General features: G+C 39.8%; 1 protein-coding gene across 4 annotated transcripts in view; it reads right to left on the bottom strand.

Annotated features, from left to right (window-relative positions):
• The window catches only part of PLSCR4 (phospholipid scramblase 4), a 42,396-nt gene that overhangs the window by 12,619 nt on the left and 10,431 nt on the right, over positions 1–19,346 (bottom strand). For 3 of the 4 annotated variants that reach the window (XM_061419231.1, XM_061419234.1, XM_061419240.1), the window contains exons 2-4: positions 7,373–7,400; positions 6,770–6,880; positions 334–569 (exon numbers count right to left, since the gene is read on the bottom strand). In XM_061419231.1, the coding sequence (XP_061275215.1) occupies positions 334–569; positions 6,770–6,880; positions 7,373–7,379 (354 nt within the window). In that variant the 5' untranslated portion in view covers positions 7,380–7,400. Of the gene's footprint in view, positions 1–333; positions 570–6,514; positions 6,591–6,769; positions 6,881–7,372; positions 7,401–19,346 lie in introns of those variants that run through there. The other variant, XM_061419243.1, reaches the window with a different exon arrangement.

Below are 19,346 nucleotides of genomic sequence, written 5' to 3'. Positions count from 1 at the left end.
TACTTCTAAACAAATGGCAACCAAATTAATATCTTAATAGACTTTCTGCTATCCCTATTCCTATTTTTTAAACTGTGTTCAACAGGACATCGCGAATGTCTTAAAATTCAGCATAGACCCTTCAGGAAAATCATATTCGTACCACCAAAAAAAAATCCATATCTTCTTTTTTCCCCATTCCCATTCCTGAAATTGTCATCATCATTCTTATAGTCACACAAATTAAACATCTGTCATCTCTGACCCATCACCTTTATGTACTCTATCTAGTCTCTTCTTCTTGGATCCCTAGTCATACTTTGTAAGAAAACAATTTGGATTTGTGTGGAGTACCTGGGCTAGGCATTCCAGGCCTGGAGGGCAGTGTGGTATGGGAGTTGGCATTGGCATCCATACTACTGGAGCAGAAGATTGTGGTGCAGGATATTTTCCAGGCTGGTACTGGATGGGGCGGATACTTCCAGTCTGCATGTACAGGGGGAAGGTACTGGGATGATGTGGACCATAGTATCCCATAGGCAAGCCTCCTGGGTAGCCTGCAGGGGGAGGGATAGCCAGTCCAGGGAGCCCTGCATTCAAAAACAAATGGAAGAATTATACATTATGAATGCTACAATATATGGTGTTTACATGGAAATGATACGGATCACACAACCTCCACTTAAAAATAACAAGGTGTTCCATTTTATGAGTATATAGAATGTACCAAAAGGCACTAAGGGGATTTATACCTTAACTCATTTAATCCTCTTAAATCTTATGAAGTAATTATTCCCATTTCAGAGGTACAGAAGTAAGGTTGAAATATCAAGTTAACATGCTAGCCTTTATGCTTTAGTTTTCTTCTTTGGAGATGATAATATTTCTACTTCACTGGGTTGTAGGAAGATTAATGCCAGGCCTAGCATATAATTAGAATGGTAAATTTTTTTCCTATTATGTTTATTGCTACTATTTTAAGGTCTTCTCTGGTGGCTCAGATGGTAAAGAATATGTCTGCAATGGGGGAGACCTGGGATTGATCCCTGGGTTGGGAAGATCCCTTGGAGGAGGGCATGGCAATCCACTACAGTATTCTTGCCTGGAGAAGCCCCATGGACAGAGGAGCCTGGCGGGTTGCAGTCCATGGGGTTGCAAAGAGTCACACAACTGAGCAACTAAGCACATACACACATTGTTTAAGGTCAGAAAGACAGTAAGGTCTACTTAATGTCAAAGGGGTTCTTTTAAAGACTACTATCTAACTCCAGAATAGTTTCATCACCCCCTAAAAAATCCTTTATCAATTTCCATTCATTCCCCACCTTTCTCCCAGGCCCTGGAAACTCCTACCTCCACAAATTTGCCTAATCTGGACATTTCATATAAATAAAATCATGTAACACATAGCCTTCGTACCTGGTTGCTCTTTGTGGCATATTTTTAAGGTTCATCAATGTTGTAGCATGTATTAGTACTTCATTAATAAAAATTAGTGAAATAATCATACTCATGTCAGATAAAATTTCTTTTAAGATGAAAACTATTGCTGCTGCTCCTGCTGCTGCCGCTGCTAAGTCGCTTCAGTCGTGTCCGACTCTGTGTGATCCCATAGATGGAAGCCAACCAGGCTCCCCTGTCCCTGGGATTGTCCAGGCAAGAGTACTGGAGTGGGCTGCCATTTCCTTCTCCAATGCATGAAAGTGACAAGTGAAAGTGAAGTCGCTCAGCCATGTCTGACTCTTAGTGACCCCATGGACTACAGCCTACCAGGCTCCGCTACCCATGGGATTTTCCAGGCAAGAGTACAATATTTTATAATAACAGAAGTGGCACTCTGTCAAGAAGACGTAACAATTATATATACCTAAACACAGAATTTCAAAATATATCAAGCAAAAACTGACAAATATAAAGTGAAATAGGCAATTCAACAAACAATAGTTAGAGATTGCAATACCCCATTCACAATAATGGGTAGAATACATGAGCAGGAGATCAAAAAGGAAACAGAAGTGTGAAACACTACAAATGAAACACTACAAATGAAACTAGACATAACAGAATGTATAGAACACTTGACCCAACAATAAACTTTAAAACATTCTTCTCAAATGCACATAGAACCTTCTCAAAGACAGACCTATTGGCTGGGCCATAAGACAAGTCTCAATAAATTTAAGACATCTGAAATCCAAACAAAATGTATTCTATTACAATGGAGTAAAACCAGATATCAATAATAACAGAAGGAAATTTGGGAAATCACAAATATGAGGAAATAAAATAATCTACTTCTAAATTATCAAAGGGATAAAAAAAAATCATGAGGGAAATTAGAAAATAATTTGAGATGAATAAAACAAAAACATAATATACCAAAGCTTATGGGATGTAGCTGAAACAGTGCCTAGAGGGCAATTTATAGCTGTAAACACCGACATTAAAAAAGAAATATCTTAGACTTCCCTGGTGGTCCAGTGATTAAGAACAATGCAGGAGAAATGGGTTTGTTTTCTGCTCTAGGAAGATTCCACACACCCTGGAGCGACTAAGCTTATGGGTCACAATTATTGAAAGCCTGCGTGCCCTAAAGCCTGTGCTCTGCATTGAAAGAAGCCACCACAATGAGATGCCCACACACCACAAAAAATAGCCCCTGCTTGCTGCAACTAGAGAAAGCCCAAGGGGAGCAACAAAGACCCTTGCAGACAAAGAGAAAGAAAGAAAGAAATATCTCAAACCAGTAACCTAACTTTCCACCTTAGAAATAAACCAAACTCAAAGCCATCAGGAGGAAATGATAAAGATTGAAATAGAAGAGAGTGAAATGAAAAAATAAAAATAGACAAAATCAACAAAACCAAAAGTAGGTTCTTTTAAAAGATCAACAAATTGAGAAACCTTAAGCCACACTAACCAAGGGAAAAAACAGACTTCAATTATTAAAATCAGGAATGAAAATGGGGCTATTACTAAAATCTTACAGAAACTAAAATATATCATAAGAAAATACGACCTTATGTATGCAAAAGCAGAATACTGCCCATGATTTCTGCACACAGCACAGCCAAGGGGGTGGGCTAACCTAAGCTATGCTTCCTGTCCAACCCACAGATTCACCCCTTCCCTCACTCCATTTAAGGAACCAGCTTACCTACTTGGCACCTGTTACTTGTTCTCACTCCCTCCTGCTGTAGCATGAGCCTCAGCAAGCCCTGTTTGAACTTCTCATCTGGCGTCTTATCAATTTCTATTTATTAAATAGTCCGAGGACCTAGGTCTATAACACTCACATAGGTAGACGCATAGTAGATGAAGGGATTAAAGAGGAGGGGCAAGGAACTGAGGCAGAGGAAATACCCTATGATGTAAGTGCTGACACATGAGACCCAGTTAGCATCTTCATGAGTGGGAAAGGTTTTAGACAGAACAGGCACAAAATGAGCAGCTGCACAGGGAAAGCTCAGTACCACATGGGTAAAGGCCATGTGTGAAGATTTAGCAAACAAAGCAGAAAGGAAGGTGGGGAGGAAGGGATGATGATGAAAGACCTCTACTCTGTGCAAAGGACTTTATGCTGATAACATGCAAACTGGAGTGACCAGTTTCACATTTAGAGCCTTTATGAATAGGAAGGCTGGATGACGCAGGAGGTGCCTGAAGGAATCTAGATGGGAGGTAAGGAAATTTAATTATGATGAAAGGAGTAGAAAGTGGAAAAACAATGATCGACATTAAAGAGACATATTGTCTTGGTAACAGATGATATGAGGAAAGGGTCTCACGTTTCTGACTACAGGAATCCAGTGTAGAGAAAGAACAGAGGGTATAATAACAAGATGCCAAAGATGTATTGAGGATCACTGAGTTTGAGATCCCAGGTCACTAAGGGCAAGTGGTCTACAGGCGGGTGGAAATGTAAGTTTAGAGCAGGGGAGACTGATTTGGGTGCGAGCTGAAGGATCCCTAAGGCTTCCTGTTGGCTCAGTGGTAAAGAATCCGCCAGCAATGCAGGAGACAAGGGTTCAATCCCTGGGCTGGGAAGATTCCCTGAAAAAGGATATGGCAACTCACTCCAGTATTCTTGGATAGGAAAATCCATAGACAGAGGAGCCTGGTGGGCTACAGAGTCACAAGAGTCAGACACAACTTAGTAACTAAACAACAACAAAGAGATTCATAAGTGGTTAAAAGCAAATGAAACCATGGGATATTCCCAAGATTACTAAAGAGAGTGTAAAAAGACAGATAAATGGACGAGATGAGAGGGGACAGGCTGGTGCAGCCAGGGGCTGGACAGGGAATCAGACCAAGGATCTCTGGGAATACCAGTTTCTAAGTGTGGTTTACACAGAGCTCTTGAGAGAGAGAGACTCAGGAGAGACCAAAGGAAAATAATGGCAACTAGAAACAATGTCAAATTAGAGCTAAGTGAGAAAAAACAGCTAATGTCTTTAGAATAAATGGAGAAAATTCAGTTTGTTGTAAAGAACATACTGGGTTGGCCAAAAAGTTCATTTCGTTTGGGAACATATTATTCAATAAAATTCTTGGTGAAAATGAAACATATGCTTTTTATTTGTACTTAAAACTGAACACAGTTTTTGGCCAACGAAATACTTTCAATTTCTTTAAGAATTGTATTCATGAGTACCCAAACTGAACTAGATATTGGGTATCTCTCTCCTCTTTAGAACTATTATTAAAAAACAACAATGTCATATAAACTATCTCAAAAATACTAATTGTTATATCATTTTAATGAGTTGATTAATTATTGTGGTATTAACCATGTAATCTTAGGATAAAAATACCTCATGGAACAAAATTTGAAGATCAATAAATTAGCAAGAAAATTACAATTTAGATTATGGTGCTATTCAGTATAGAGACTATATTTCTAAAAAATTATATAAAAATGTATATAATCAAATGATTTGTAAGAATGCATTATTCTGAGATGTTAGGACAAGAACATAATATGTGTGGGAAATGGTAGGTGTTTTATACTCCCTTTTAAGATTTAAAACTGCTTTTAAAAGTTCTGATTGTTCTGCAAGAAAACACAACACAATAAAACATGTTTAACTTTGTATAACTTTGCTATGGAGCACTGTCCTACCATTATTAGTGTGAGAAATACTGCTTTATGGAATTTGTATTTTCTTAGTCATTTTGACTATTATCCTTTTTTACTTTAAAAATATATGTCATTTTCTCTTTCAATAGACTATACATAACAAAGGTTTCTTTATTAACTATTCTTTTAAATATGTTTGGGTCAAAATTATTTTCCGTGGGAATAAATATCCAGTAATATAATGCAAATGGAATATATAATTGAACCTTAGGAAATTCATTAAAGCTAAGTATTTCAAATATAGTATTTCCAGTTCCTTAATGCAAATTAGGGCTTCCCCAGTGGCTCAGAGGCTAAAGCGTATTAAGGGGACAAAATTTGCATCAGTATAAGAAAGTATATTGTTCAGCCACTAGATGGTGATCACAGTAAATTTTTGTTGCCGATTCTCATAACTGAAAATTCATTAGTCATACCTACTCGTTTAACTTGAAGGCTGTATCCTGCTTTCTTGCTAATTTTTTGATACAGAAGGGAACAGACAGACACTTTCCCAGATGAACAGAACATGATTTATAGCCAACACTTACTTCTTAGAAATGGTAGTTTCTGTTCTAGTATAACCTAGGTACTTGGATATAGAGCGACTGGTGAATATAAGATAGATTATGTAGATAATTTGATAGTCACTGAAGTAAAATGTAGAGTAATGGTCAGATACAGTGAAATTATGACCCAGGGTTGTCAAAAATTTGGATTTAGCAGGCATTAAGTAGTAATGAGGGGTTATACAGGGGCTGTATGCTCAGATTCACATAACACACATACACATGAGGGAAAGAGGAAAAGGAAGCCAAACTTCAGAAAGCACTGCAGAGACAAAGGCTACCTGAGCTCCATGGATCGTATGTCTGCAGCCAAGAGAACACCCATGCCAGTATCCTGTGGATACCAGGGTTTCTTCTGCACTTCCACAGCCTAATTCACTTGTTTCTATCTCAAAACATATGCTTAAATATATATTTAAAGAAGTAGCACTACACTTTATCATTTTCTAAATCATTAAAATGTATTTGAATATAATCCTGATTAAAAGTTATTTCCTCAGTCAAAAGACTATTTAATTTTTAAAAAGCTACATACTGCCCACAGACTTATGAGCATCCATTTTCCTGAGTCCCTGAATACAGTATGAGTTTTCAGACTTACAAAAATATTTGCAGAACAACAAGCTCCTTAATCAGAACTTGAAGCCATTTGCCTCCACCGTTCTGCACTTCTCCTGGCGTTTGTCCCATGAATGCCTCAGACCAGACCAACATGACCACGAGCTTTTGGACATAGTGTTCTTTCCTTTGATTGAGAAATTCCTCATTGTGCCAGGAAAACTTGATTTCCTCAGTGATTCCCTCCAATCCCCCATAAAAGTAGTTACTGCCTTTGTACACTTACAACATCCTCTTCATTCTTAAGCAAAAAGAGTGCCATAAATGTTTGTACAATTTTCTTCCTTAGTTGCCTATAAATCCTATGAAGACAGGAATATGATTCTAATTAACATCTAGTAAACTACTTGGCCCCCTGTAGGCATTAAATATTTATTTATTGAATGATTCAATTAACTAATTAGTTAATTTTAAAAGCAATCTTAACTATGAGGATGGTTTTCTGGAGAGGGGAAAGATTCTTTCCAAATATTTAACCTACCTGGTACAAAACTGGAACTGTACTCAGGAGGGGCACCAGGCCTTGGATCAGGTGATGTTATTTGATTCTCTGTTTCATCTGCAGGTTTCTTAGGGGCTGTGGGGACTATATCTTAGGGGTGAGAAAGGTGGTACATGGTTTACAATGGGAATGATAATATGACAAGAGAATATATTCATTTCTTCTGTTGGTATGCATCAATGAACATGACCAATATTAAATATACTCATTTCTTATAAAAAGCAACTCAGTATGTATATTAGATATCAACCTATAAATATATTTTTAACTATTACCTCTTTGCAGACTTACTTTCCCACCTGCATTTTTCCTTTACCTAATTTGCCCCCATGTACAACCAGAGATTTTTTTCATTACCTATATGCCATTCTAAATCCTTTTTAATCCTTTTCTGTCAATGATAAATAAGAATGCTCATATATATAAATGAATAAATAAATGTATATATGTATATATATTCTTCAAATATTAAACACAAATAAGTAATTTCAAAAGGAAATAGACTTCAATTTTTTAAGGAAAGGAATCACACAATTCACAATTGAAAATACAGCATATTAAAATGTACTCACAAAAACTTACCAGACATTTTGAAGAATTCCAATTAAACCTGAAAACAAACAAACAAAATTTTACCTTATATATTTACAGTTACTATTATTAATCAGTGATACATGTAAGAAGTTCTATAATTCTTTTAGTCTCTAGTTATCTTTCATTCATTCCTTCATTAATTCAACAAGTATTTCCCTGCTGCTGCTACTGCTGCTAAATCACTTCAGTCGTGTCTGACTCTGTGCGACCCCATAGACGGCAGCCCACCAGGCTCCCCCGTCCCTGGGATTCTCCAGGCAAGAACACTGGAGTGGGTTGCCATTTCCTTCTCCAATGCATGAAAGTGAGAAGTGAAAGTGAAGCTGCTCAGTCGTGTCCAACTCTTAGCGACCCCATGAGCTGCAGTCCACCAGGCTCCTCTGTCCATGGGATTTTCCAGGCAAGAGTACTGGAGTGGGGTGCCATTGCCTTCTCCGAATATTTCCCTAGCACCTATTTTCTACGTGGTGTTGAAAATATAGCAGTAAACCAGATGGGCACTCTGCTAGAAATTATATTCCAGTGGGGTGGAACACATCAACAAATATTTAAGATTAAATGTAGATAGTACAGTTATGAAGAAAACAAAGTTAAAGTAGCAAAAACATGGATGGTCCCTGAGGGTCAGAGAAAGCCTCTCTCAGGAGGTGACCTTTCAGCTAGCTGAACCATAGGGAAGAGTTCCAGAAAGACAAGAAAGTTGAATGAGAAGGCCCTGAGATAACAGTAAGCTTTGTGATACTCAAGGGAGAGAAAGAGTTCAGGTGTGACAGGGACACAGGGAAAGAAGAGAACCAAGGTCAGAGGTGGAGATAGAAGTCTGATCATACTTAAAACTCATGGTAAAATGTGTGGAATCTGTTGTAACTGCAGTGGGGGAGTCTTTAGGAGACTTTAATCAGTGGAGTGATCAGATCTATTTAAACTTTATCTTGAGGGTGCGGGAGTAGAAGCAGTGGGGGAGGGATGGCAGCAGTAATTTACGTGAGAACTGATGCTGGTTTAGACTGGAGGTGACACGGAGAGGGTCAGATGTGGTCAGACGCATTAAAATATTTGGGAGCAGAACCTACAGGAGTTGCTGATGGACTCAGTACAGAGAGGAATCAAGGATGAGTCTCACTTTTTAACCCAGGGTATCTAAGTTGATGGTGATGCCAGTAGCTGAACTAGAGAGGAAGATGGTAGGAAAATATTGGGGACTGGGGAAGGTAGGAATCAAAAGTTTAAATCAAGACGTGTTATGTTTAAGATAAGGCTAAAAGAAGACAAGTTAAACATTTAAATCAAAAATATGTGTAGGTGAACATTATGAGAATAATTCAGAGAGGTAAAAATGTTGAGATGATATTTGAAACAAGAGGTGGGTTAGGAGAGAGATTCCATTAATTCAGTCAAGGGGAAAAGTATTATTAGAGAAAGGAATTTCAATATTTCAGGTTTCTTAGTTCTGTGTGATGACAAAGAGAGAACATCATCAAAAGCTCCAATATACTGAATGCTTATCAAATGTCAGGAAAAGGCAGAGGACTTTTCATGTATTATCTCAAATTTGCACAGCAAAGGAAACTATAAACAAAATGAAAGGACAACCCACAGAACAGGAGAAAATATGTGCAAACAATGCAACCAATAAGAGGTTAATCTTCAAAATTTACAATAGCTTGTGCAGCTCAGTATCAAAAAAACAAACAGCCCAATCAAAACTTGAGCAGAAGATGTAAACAGACATTTCTCCAAAGAAGACATACAAATGGCCAACAGGCACATGAAAAGACGCTCAACATCGTAATTATCAGAGAAATGCAAATCGAAACTACACTGAGGTCTCACTTCACACCAGTCAGAATGGCCATCATCAAAAAATCTACAAACAATAAATGCTGAAGAGGACGTGTAGAAAAGGGAGCCCTTCAATGCTATTGGTGGAAATGTAAATTGGTGCAGCCACTGTAGAAAACAGTCTGGAGACACCTTAAAAAACTAAAAATAGGGCTACTATATGATCCAGCAATCCCACTCCTAAGTATATAGCTGGAGAAAAACATGCTTCAAAAGGATACATGCACCCCAAAGTTAACTGTAGCACTGTTTACAATAGCCAAGACCTGGAAGAAGCCTAAATGTCCATCAGCAGAGGAATGGATAAAGATGTGGTGTATACATACACACAATGGAATATTATTCAGTCATTAAAAAGAATGAAATAATGCTCTTTGCAGCAACACAGATGGATCTGTAGATTATAGTCAATGAAGCAAGTCAGGCAGAGAAAGATAAATATCATATGATATCACTTTTATGTGGACTCTAAAAATATAACAAGCATATACAAAACAGAAACAGAGTCAGAGACTTAGACAACAAACTTAAGGTAACCAGAGGGGAAAGGTTGGGGGAGGAATAGACTGGGCATTTGGAATTGACATGTACACACTGCTATATTTAAAAGAGCTAATCAACAAAGACCTACTGTTGGGTAGGCACAGAGAACTGTTTTTTCTGCAGTATCATAAGTAAGAAAATAATTTGAAAAAGAGTAGATACAGGTACACGTGTAACTAAATCACTCTGCTCTACATCTGAAACTAACACAACATTGTCAATCAACTATACTCTAATATAAAAGAAAAATTGAAAACAAAAAATAAATAAAAGTGTAATAGTGGAAGAAACAAACAAAAACCATCTGATACATAAATGGAAAATGTTGCTAAACTTAAGTACTTCTAAGTACTTTCCATGTTCTTTCCAATGAATCATCTTACTTATCAGAGTACAGAATGTGGTCATTTGTGTTGTTCAAGTAGAGTAGAAAGTTACCGATACAGAGTAAATATGTCAAAGAAGCACTGGAACACTATATGAGTGAGTAGTCAATATGGATACTGAGTTGACCCAGTGAATGTCACCACTGCATAAGCCTGTATGTAGATTCTAGGCTCTTGCCAAGTCTGGGCCACCAGTCTTGGCCCAGTTCCTCTCCTTCTCTGGAGCTGGAGCTTATTGTGTCTTAAAAATAAAAGTGAAAGTGTTAGTGTCACTCAGTAGTGTCTGTCTCTTGATGAGCTCATGGGCTGTAGTCGGCCAGGCTCTTCTGTTCATGGAATTCTCTAGGCAAGGATACTAGAGTTGCCAGCCATTCCCTTCTCCAGAGGATCTTCCCAACCCAGGGACTGAACCTGTGTCTCCTGCATCGTACGTGGATCCTTTACTGTCTAGCCACTAGGGAAGCCATGAAATTAAAGATGCTTGCTCCTTGAAATAAGAGCTACAACAAACCTAGACACAGTACTAAAAAGCAGAGACATCACTTTGCCAACAAAGGTCCATCTAGTAAAAGCTATTATTTTTCCAGTAGTCACATATGAGAGTTGAATCATGTGAGAGTTGAACCATAAAGAAGGCTGAGTGCCAAAGAATTGATGGTTTTGATATGTGGCACTGAAGAAGAGTCTTGAGAGTCCCTTGGAGTGCAAGGAAAGATAAAACCAGTCAATCCTAAAGGAAATCAACCCTGAATATTCATTGGAAGGGCTGAAGCTGAAGTTTCAATACTTTGGACACCTGATGAGAAGAGCCAACTCATTAGAAAAGAACCCTGATGCTGGGAAAGATTGCGGGCAGGAGAGGGGGCAAGAGAGGATGAGATGGTTGGATGGCATCACCGACTCAATGGACGTGAATCTGAGCAAACTCCAGGATATAGTGAAGGACAGGGAAGCCTGGCATGCTGCAGTCCATGGGGTCACAAAGAGTTGGACATGAGTTAGTGACTGAACAATAACAAAAGTAAAAACTGTTTCCTGGTACACACTGCAAATACAGACCCAACTGCAGGCCAATCAAGAGTTCCAGGAATTGGTCCTATTCCTTTAATGATGGTAATATCTGGTGTTTACCTTTCCAGAACCTTAAATTCTGGACATTCCTAGGATTGTATCCTCAAGTGACTGCACATGTACACATGGGTATACATGAGAATGCTACTGACACATTGCATAGCAAAAGAAACTGAAAACGTTTCTAATTTCTATCAATTGTACACTGGATAAATAAAAGCTGGTATATTCATAAAGTACAACAGTATACTGTAGAGAAAACAAAGTACAGTTATACTCATCAAGTGTGCGTGCATACTGAGCCACTAAGTCATGTCCAACTAGTTTCAACCCCTTTAACCTGCAGCCCACCAGGCTCCTCTGTCCGTGAGATTTTCCAGGCAAAAATACTGGAGTGGATTGCCATTTCCTCCTCCAGGGGATTTTCCTGACCCAGGGATCTAACCTGTATCTCCTGCATTGACAGGTGGATTCTTTACAACTGAGCCAACCTGGAAGCCCTGCCATACCCATCAATAGATGTAGCTTAAAATTACAACACACACACACACACACACACACAAAAAAAAAACAAAATAAGTCATAGGCGAACACATATGAATCCATTTAAGAATATTCAAAAGCAGAAAAGTGAAACAAAAACTTTTTTCTGATACATGTATGGGAGAAAACTTAAAAAAAGTTAGGGTATTATTAACACAAAATTCAGGAAAATGGTTACGTATGGAGGAGAAGTGATGTGGGACAAGTGTTCAGCTCTGATCCTCAAGGGGTCTGAACTTCCTGCTAATGTTCTAGTTCTAACGGGGTGGTATGAACAGGGGTGATGGGTTATAACAAGTTTTTAAAGAGTATATGTAAAGGCAATGCCAAAGAATGCTCAAACGACCGCACAATTGCACTCATCTCACACGCTAGTAAAGTAATGCTCAAAATTCTCCAAGCCAGGCTTCAGCAATACATGAACCGTGAACTTCCTGATGTTCAAGCTGGTTTTAGAAAAGGCAGAGGAATCAGAGATCAGATTGCCAACATCCGCTGGATCATGGAAAAAGGAAGAGAGTTCCAGAAAAACATCTATTTCTGCTTTATTGACTATGCCAAAGCCTTTGACTGTGTGGATCACAATAAATTGTGGAAAATTCTGAAAGAGATGGGAATATCAGACCACCTGACCTGTCTCTTGAGAAATCTGTATGCAGGTCAGGAAGCAACAGTTAGAAATGGACATGGAACAACAGACTGGTTCCAAATAGGAAAAGGAGTACGTCAAGGCTGTATATTATCACCCTGCTTATTTAACTTACATGCAGAGTACATCATGAGAAACGCTGGACTGGAAGAAACACAAGCTGGAATCAAGATTGCCGGGAGAAGTATCAATAACCTCAGATATGCGGATGACACCACCCTTATGGCAAAAAGTGAAGAGGAACTCAAAAGCCTCTTGATGAAAGTGAAAGTGGAGAGTGAAAAAGTTGGCTTAAAGCTGAACATTCAGAAAACAAAGATCATGGCATCCGGTCCCACCACTTCATGGGAAATAGATGGGGAAACAGTGGAAACAGTGTCAGACTTTATTTTTTGGGGGCTCCAAAATCACTGCAGATGGTGACTGCAGCCATGAAATTAAAAGATGCTTACTCCTTGGAAGCAAAGTTATGTCCAACCTAGATAGCATATTCAAAAGCAGAGACATCACTTTGCCAACAAAGGTCCGTCTAGTCAAGGCTATAGTTTTTCCTGTGGTCATGTATGGATGTGAGAGTTGGACTGTGAAGAAGGCTGAGCGCCGAAGAATTGATGCTTTTGAACTGTGGTGTTGGAGAAGACTCTTGAGAGTCCCATGGACTGCAAGGAGATCCAACCAGTCCATTCTGAAGGAGATCAGCCCTAGGATTTCTTTGAAAGGAATGATGCTAAAGCTGAAACTGCAGTACTTTGGTCACCTCATGCGAAGAGTTGACTCATTGGAAAAGACTCTGATGCTGGGAGGGATTGGGGGCAGGAGGAGAAGGGGACGAGAGAGGATGAGATGGCTGGATGGCATCACTGACTCGATGGACGTGAGTCTGAGTGAACTCCGGGAGTTGGTGATGGACAGGGAGGCTTGGCCTGCTGCAATTCATGGGGTCACGAAGAGTCGGACCCGACTGAGCGACTGAACTGAACTGAACTGAACTGATGTATGTTTAAATTTGCATATTTGTATGTATGACATTGTTCACAATAAAAAGTACTTCTTTATTATTGTGATGAACCATGTGACAGGTGTATGTTGAGTGTAAATTTCTAACTAAACATATGTTGTTCCTTTCTATATTAAGCCCAGAGATTGCTGTCAAAGATACGTGACAGAAAGTAATTAGAACAGATTATTGAGTGCCTTAGTGAAAAGGGGCTAAATTATCTAGTTATCTATCCAGCTGCCTATTCATCCATCTATCCATCCATCCATCTATCATCCATCCATCTGTCTATAGTAGCAAACGGTACATAGCATAGTACAAAATGACAAATGTTAACAACTGCTGAAGCTAAGTGAAGATACAAATTTGAACAATTTTATTACAAAAAGAACTTAAAGGATGGACATTCCCTGATGGTCCAGTGGTTAGGACTCCATGCTTTCACTGCCAAGCATGTGGCCAGGGAAGGAAGATCCCATAAGCTGAATGCTGCAGCCAAAATAAATAAAATAAAAACATCTTTGTTAAAAAAAAAAAAAAACTTAAAGGAAAAAAATATGCATTTCTGGATGCCAAAAGCGAGGTAGAATCTCTGGAGTCCGGGCTGGAAATCTGTACTTTTAACACAAGGCAGGTGAAACCTTTGACCAAGCATGTTCGAGTTGTTACAGTGTAAAGAAAAATAACAGTTCTCAACCACACCAGGCAGAAATTAGCATTCAAATGTGATTTGAGTGATTGAAAAACAGCTTGAAAAAATATACCAATTTTGAATAAAAATTTAAATCTGTAAAAATGTTTTTTAAAAGTAATGGATATCAATCCATTTAAAGTAAAGTATACCTACACACTGCCTCACAAGCTGCAGGTACTCATGGAATTTACCTCCTCCCTCCTTTGAGCCAATGGTTTCTTTTTCACCACTCTAAATTCTCTCCCCTTTCATGTAAACTTTACAATATGGTTTTTATCAAGAATGTTATATAAGGCAGGATAATGTCCAACTGGTACAATCAGGAATGTTGCTAAACTTAATCTTCTCTTAAAATGCACTGAATTGTTTCATACGTCTCACTCAGCAAGGCGAAAAAGTGCCGTAAGTTGAAGAAAGGCTGACTTTTGGCTTTCTATCAAATGGAAATTAGAAAACTGAGCTGTGTCTCCATAATAGGCTAGCATTACACGGTCCACAGATCTCTTAATTGTAAAGGCCTTGGCATTTTCTAGGCTGAGGTTACTTAGAGGGAATTTGAAGCCAAGTGAAATGTAATTAACAGGGAAAGGAGACACGGTAGGATGAGGTTGGGGAAGCTGGTTTGTGGCTGTGTAAGGCAGCCCTGATATCTTAAACGGCATCTCACAGCAAAGAGCACTTTCCTGAATACTGCTTGCTGTAACAAACACTGCAGCTGTTTTATATGCTCACTCTGCAATTTCACCTTTGTAAACAGTGACATACTAGTAAAGTTCAATAAAACCACAAGCCCTAGAGCTATACCAGGGATATTTGAAACTTCAATCACACAACTGAAAAATGACTAGCAGCTCTTCACAGTTGAATATTTACCAGAATGGCTTCCCAGGTGGCACAGGGATAAAGAATCCACCTGTCAATGCAAGATACACCAGTTTGATCCCTGGGGCAGGAGGATCCCCTGGAAGAGAAAATGGCAACCCATTCCAGTATTCTTGACTGGAGAATCTCTGGGAGAGAGGAGCCTGGTGGGCTACTATTTATGGAGTCACAGAGTAGGACGTGACTGAGAAACTAAACAACAATTTACTAGAATCTGTCAGTCTCTTGGCAAGAGAGACTCTAGGCACATGGGAATCTTGCAGTTCTTTAGGCACAAGGCTTGGAAACCTGCATATGAAATCTAAAACCTTGGGCTCTGCCTGCCTCCAGTGCCTTCTGCTGTGAGAAGAGAGAAAAGCAAGCAAGAGGTCCCTGTCTATACAATTTCTGAGTAGTCTGAAATTTCTGTCTGTTCAGTTTCTGAGAAGCGGCAGGAAATACAGCTAGTTCTTGCAAAGTCCTAGTCCGTCTATCGCAGTCCCCTGTCGTTTAGTCACTAAGTCGTGATTGACTCTTTGTGATCTCATGGACTGTAACCTGCTAGGCTCCTCTGTCCATGGGATTTCCCAGGCAAGAATACTGGAGTGGGTTGCCATTTCCTTCTCCAAGGGATCTTCCCTACTCAGGTATCGAACCTGCATCTCCTGCATAGGCAGGTGGGTTCTTTACTGCTAAGCCACTTAGGAAGCCATCACAGTCCCCTATTTGGGTTTAATATATAACCTTTAGGGGGTGATATCCTTTGCACACAGGATGGGATACGTGGAGGAGGGTAGAAGCCTGGGTAGCTGGTAAGCTGTGTATGCCAGCACATTTCACACAGTATGGATAGTGGTTCAGACAGATTAATCCCAGATAGACAGATAGCTCTGTGACCTTTCTCTTCCTCAGTCCTCCTGTGTGTCATGGACATGAGGACAGTTGGATCCACCTTACAAACTGTTGTGAAGACTAACCAAGGTTACATTCGGATAGCACTTAACACAGTGCCTGGAACAGAGCAAATCGTGGACAAGTATGCACTTCACTAGGTAAAATTAACTAACTGGTAAAGAGACCAAGAATACATGTCTGTATTAAAATGTAGTTTAAAAAATGCTGTCATTCAGTCATTTATCATGTATTGCCCAGCATCCATGTGTAAGACCTTATGCTGGGTTTTAGGCTGACACCAAAAATTCCCATCTCCCATCACGGCAGATGGTGATTACAGCCATGAAATTAAAAGACGCTTACTACTTGGAAGGAAAGTAATGACCAACTTAGATAGCATATTGAAAAGCAGAGCTATTACTTTGCCAACAAAGGTCCGTCTAGCAAGGCTATGGTTTTTCCAGTGGTCATGTATGGATGTGAGAGTTGGACTGTAAAGAAAGCTGAGTGCCAAAGAATTAATGCTTTTGAACTGTAGTGTTAGAGAAGACTCTTGAGAGCCCCTTGGACTGCGAGGAGACCCAACCAGTCCATTCTGAAGGAGATCAGCCCTGGGTGTTCTTTGGAAGGAATGACGCTAAAGCTGAAACTCCAATACTTTGACCACCTCATGCGAAGAGTTGACTCATTGGAAAAGACTATGATACTGGGAGGGATTGGGGGCAGGAAGAGAAGGGGACGACAGAGGATGAGACGGCTGGATGGCATCACCAACTCGATGGACATGAGTTTGAGTGAACTCCGGAGTTGGGGATGGACAGGGAGGCCTGGCATGCTGCAATTCATGGGGTCGCAAAGAGTCGAACACGACTGAGCAACTAAACTGAACTGAATTCAAATGTATTACAAAATAGTAAGTACTCAGGAACTTTTACTTATATTAAAAAGAATTGTTAATGCTTCCTTTTGTAAGTGACCCTTTAAATACTTACTGCTCCTGAGCCACTGGGGAAGACCCCACGTCATATTAAACTACTATTAATTTATTCAAACAAAGCAAAATAAAGACAAGTGTAAATTTGATGGCTGCCTAGAGAAACAGCCCCATATTGGAGGTTTAAAAGCAACAGCTGCATTGTCTCTGATTTAGCTTACCTGTGGATTCTGGATTGAATATTGTAATAGCTGGGTAACTACTGTTTTGAAAGAAAGAAAATCTAAACACACATGTTTAGGGGTAGCCTCCTTGAAATCACTGCTGAAAACAAATTAGTTCAAATCATACTTGACAGAGGCATCCAGAAACATGGCCTCTGATCCACCCCAAATCATATACATTTAGGGTTTAACTAGATTCTTGCAGTAAATTCACTAGATGTATTATGTGTTCTTTTGCTTTCTCTTTTTTTTACATTTCTTAACTTTATATTGACGGATGAAAAGGACTGGAGTGCTGGGGACCAGCCCCAGCTGATCCAGGGTATTCGAAGGAGAGACGGCCTAGGCGACTATTTATATGCTAATTAGAGATATAAAGAATGATAGAATGAGGATAGCTCAGTAGGAAAATTCAGTGGAGAAAAGAGGCTGAGTAGCTTGGTTTACGCGGGAGACCAATAAAACTTCAAGACAAGAAGTTTGCACTCACTTACGTAGGCCGCAGGCGCCCTCTCGAATAGCGGAAGGTGCCTCACCCTAGACACCTTCTCGAGTGGGTCTTAGAAGCCCAGGCATAATTAGTAAGCGTGGTGGGTTCCGCGCTCCAGATGGAGACTCAGCTGGAAGTTAAAGGGAAGAATGACATGGGGAGACCAAGCGTTGGTGAACAAGGCCCATAGCTTTATTTTTAACAGGGGCTTTTATACCCTAAGTTGCACATAGAGGATAATAGGGGATGCAAAGTCAGCAGTCTTTGATTCTTATCAAAAACCAGGGTTTCTTTCCTGCAAATTTATCGTATACAAATGGTTTAGGTGATTTACATCATCTTCTGGCCAGAAGGCCTACTAACATTTTATGACTCTTGACAAGGACTTATCAACAAAGACTTATTTTCTCTAAGAGTAATTATTTTAAGGTTTGGCGCCATCTTCCAAAGATAAAATTGCATTCCTATAGGGCGGATGTGTAATGGGTTTACAACAAAGGAAAGAATTTATTACCTTAAGGGTCTAAAGTTACTAACACCAAGGCCACTACTTATTTTTTCTATATACCAACTATTAATTAATACATATTCAAGGATACAGTTCAGGGGATGTGAAAACTTGGCAACAAGCATTGACTCATCAATGAAATCCTTTACTAGTTTATTCTGACAGTTTCTAACTCTCTGATAGGCTCTAAGCTATTTGAATATCTTAAGCTTCCCATGCCTCTCGAGGCTGGGAAACTGTAAACAATCGTATGCATAGCTGCAGGAGTCCGGGTAAACTTGTCAGGCGAGTTACAGAGCCATCTGAGGGGTTTGGATTTAAACACTCCTAATTGCCCAGGAACTTTATTAATTGGAGCTGTAAGTTAACTCTTTGACAGAGAGAGCGAGATGGTGGTAGGGGACAGCCCCCAGTAAAGTCAGAGGTGAGAGCACAAAGCAATAAAGTAGGCAGACTCTGGTTTTTTGGGAGGGGTAGATGCTCGAGAATATCCGGGCGGACTCCTGAGGCTCGATCCCGCCTTTGCGTATGCCGAGCCTCCTTCCTCATGACCTTTGTCACGAGTGGAATGCCTCACCGGCTCCCGGCATTGGAGGCCCAAAAACTGATTATTATTTGTGTAGCCAATATATCAAATCAGATCACCCACTATTGTTGATCCCTTTCTATCTTTAACTTGTATTCAAAAAAATACTTTAAAAACATCTTCATAGGAAGTTTACAAATAGTATTTTCATAGAAAGCTTTATAGAAGAGATACTAAAATAGAGGTGAAAACCTGTGGCACAGAGACGTTATTAAAAAGGCTCTTCTCCAGGCTTCCCTGGGGGCTCGGTGGTAAAGAATCACCTGCCGATCCAGGAGACACGAGTTTAGTCCTGGGTCCAGGAAGATCTGACATGCCACAGAGCAACTAAGCGTGTGTCACACAACTCCTGAGCCTGTGCTCTACAGCCCAGGAGGCAAAACTACAGAGCCCGCGTGCTGTAACTACTGAAGCTGGACAGCCCTAGAGCCCATGGGCCCGTGCTCCGCAACTGAAGTCACTACAGTGAGAAGCCCAGGGACCATAGCGAGAGTAGTCCCACTCCCTGAAACTAAAGAAGAGCCATGAAGCAACGAAGACCCAGCAGAGCCAAAAATAAATAAACTTCTTTTTTTTTTTCTTTTAAAGGGATATTCTCCAAGCCTTTTCACTTTCTTTCTTTGTATCTCCCCTGGTGGCTCAGTCTGTAAAGAGTCTACCTGCAACTTCGGCGACCTGGGTTCAATCTCTGGGTTGGGACGATCCCCTGGAGAAGAAAACGACAACCCACGACAGTATTC

The sequence above is a fragment of the Bos javanicus genome, chromosome 1 (genome assembly GCF_032452875.1).
Source record: "Bos javanicus breed banteng chromosome 1, ARS-OSU_banteng_1.0, whole genome shotgun sequence".
Taxonomy (NCBI): domain Eukaryota; kingdom Metazoa; phylum Chordata; class Mammalia; order Artiodactyla; family Bovidae; genus Bos; species Bos javanicus.
This window is presented reverse-complemented; position numbering and strand designations above follow the sequence as displayed.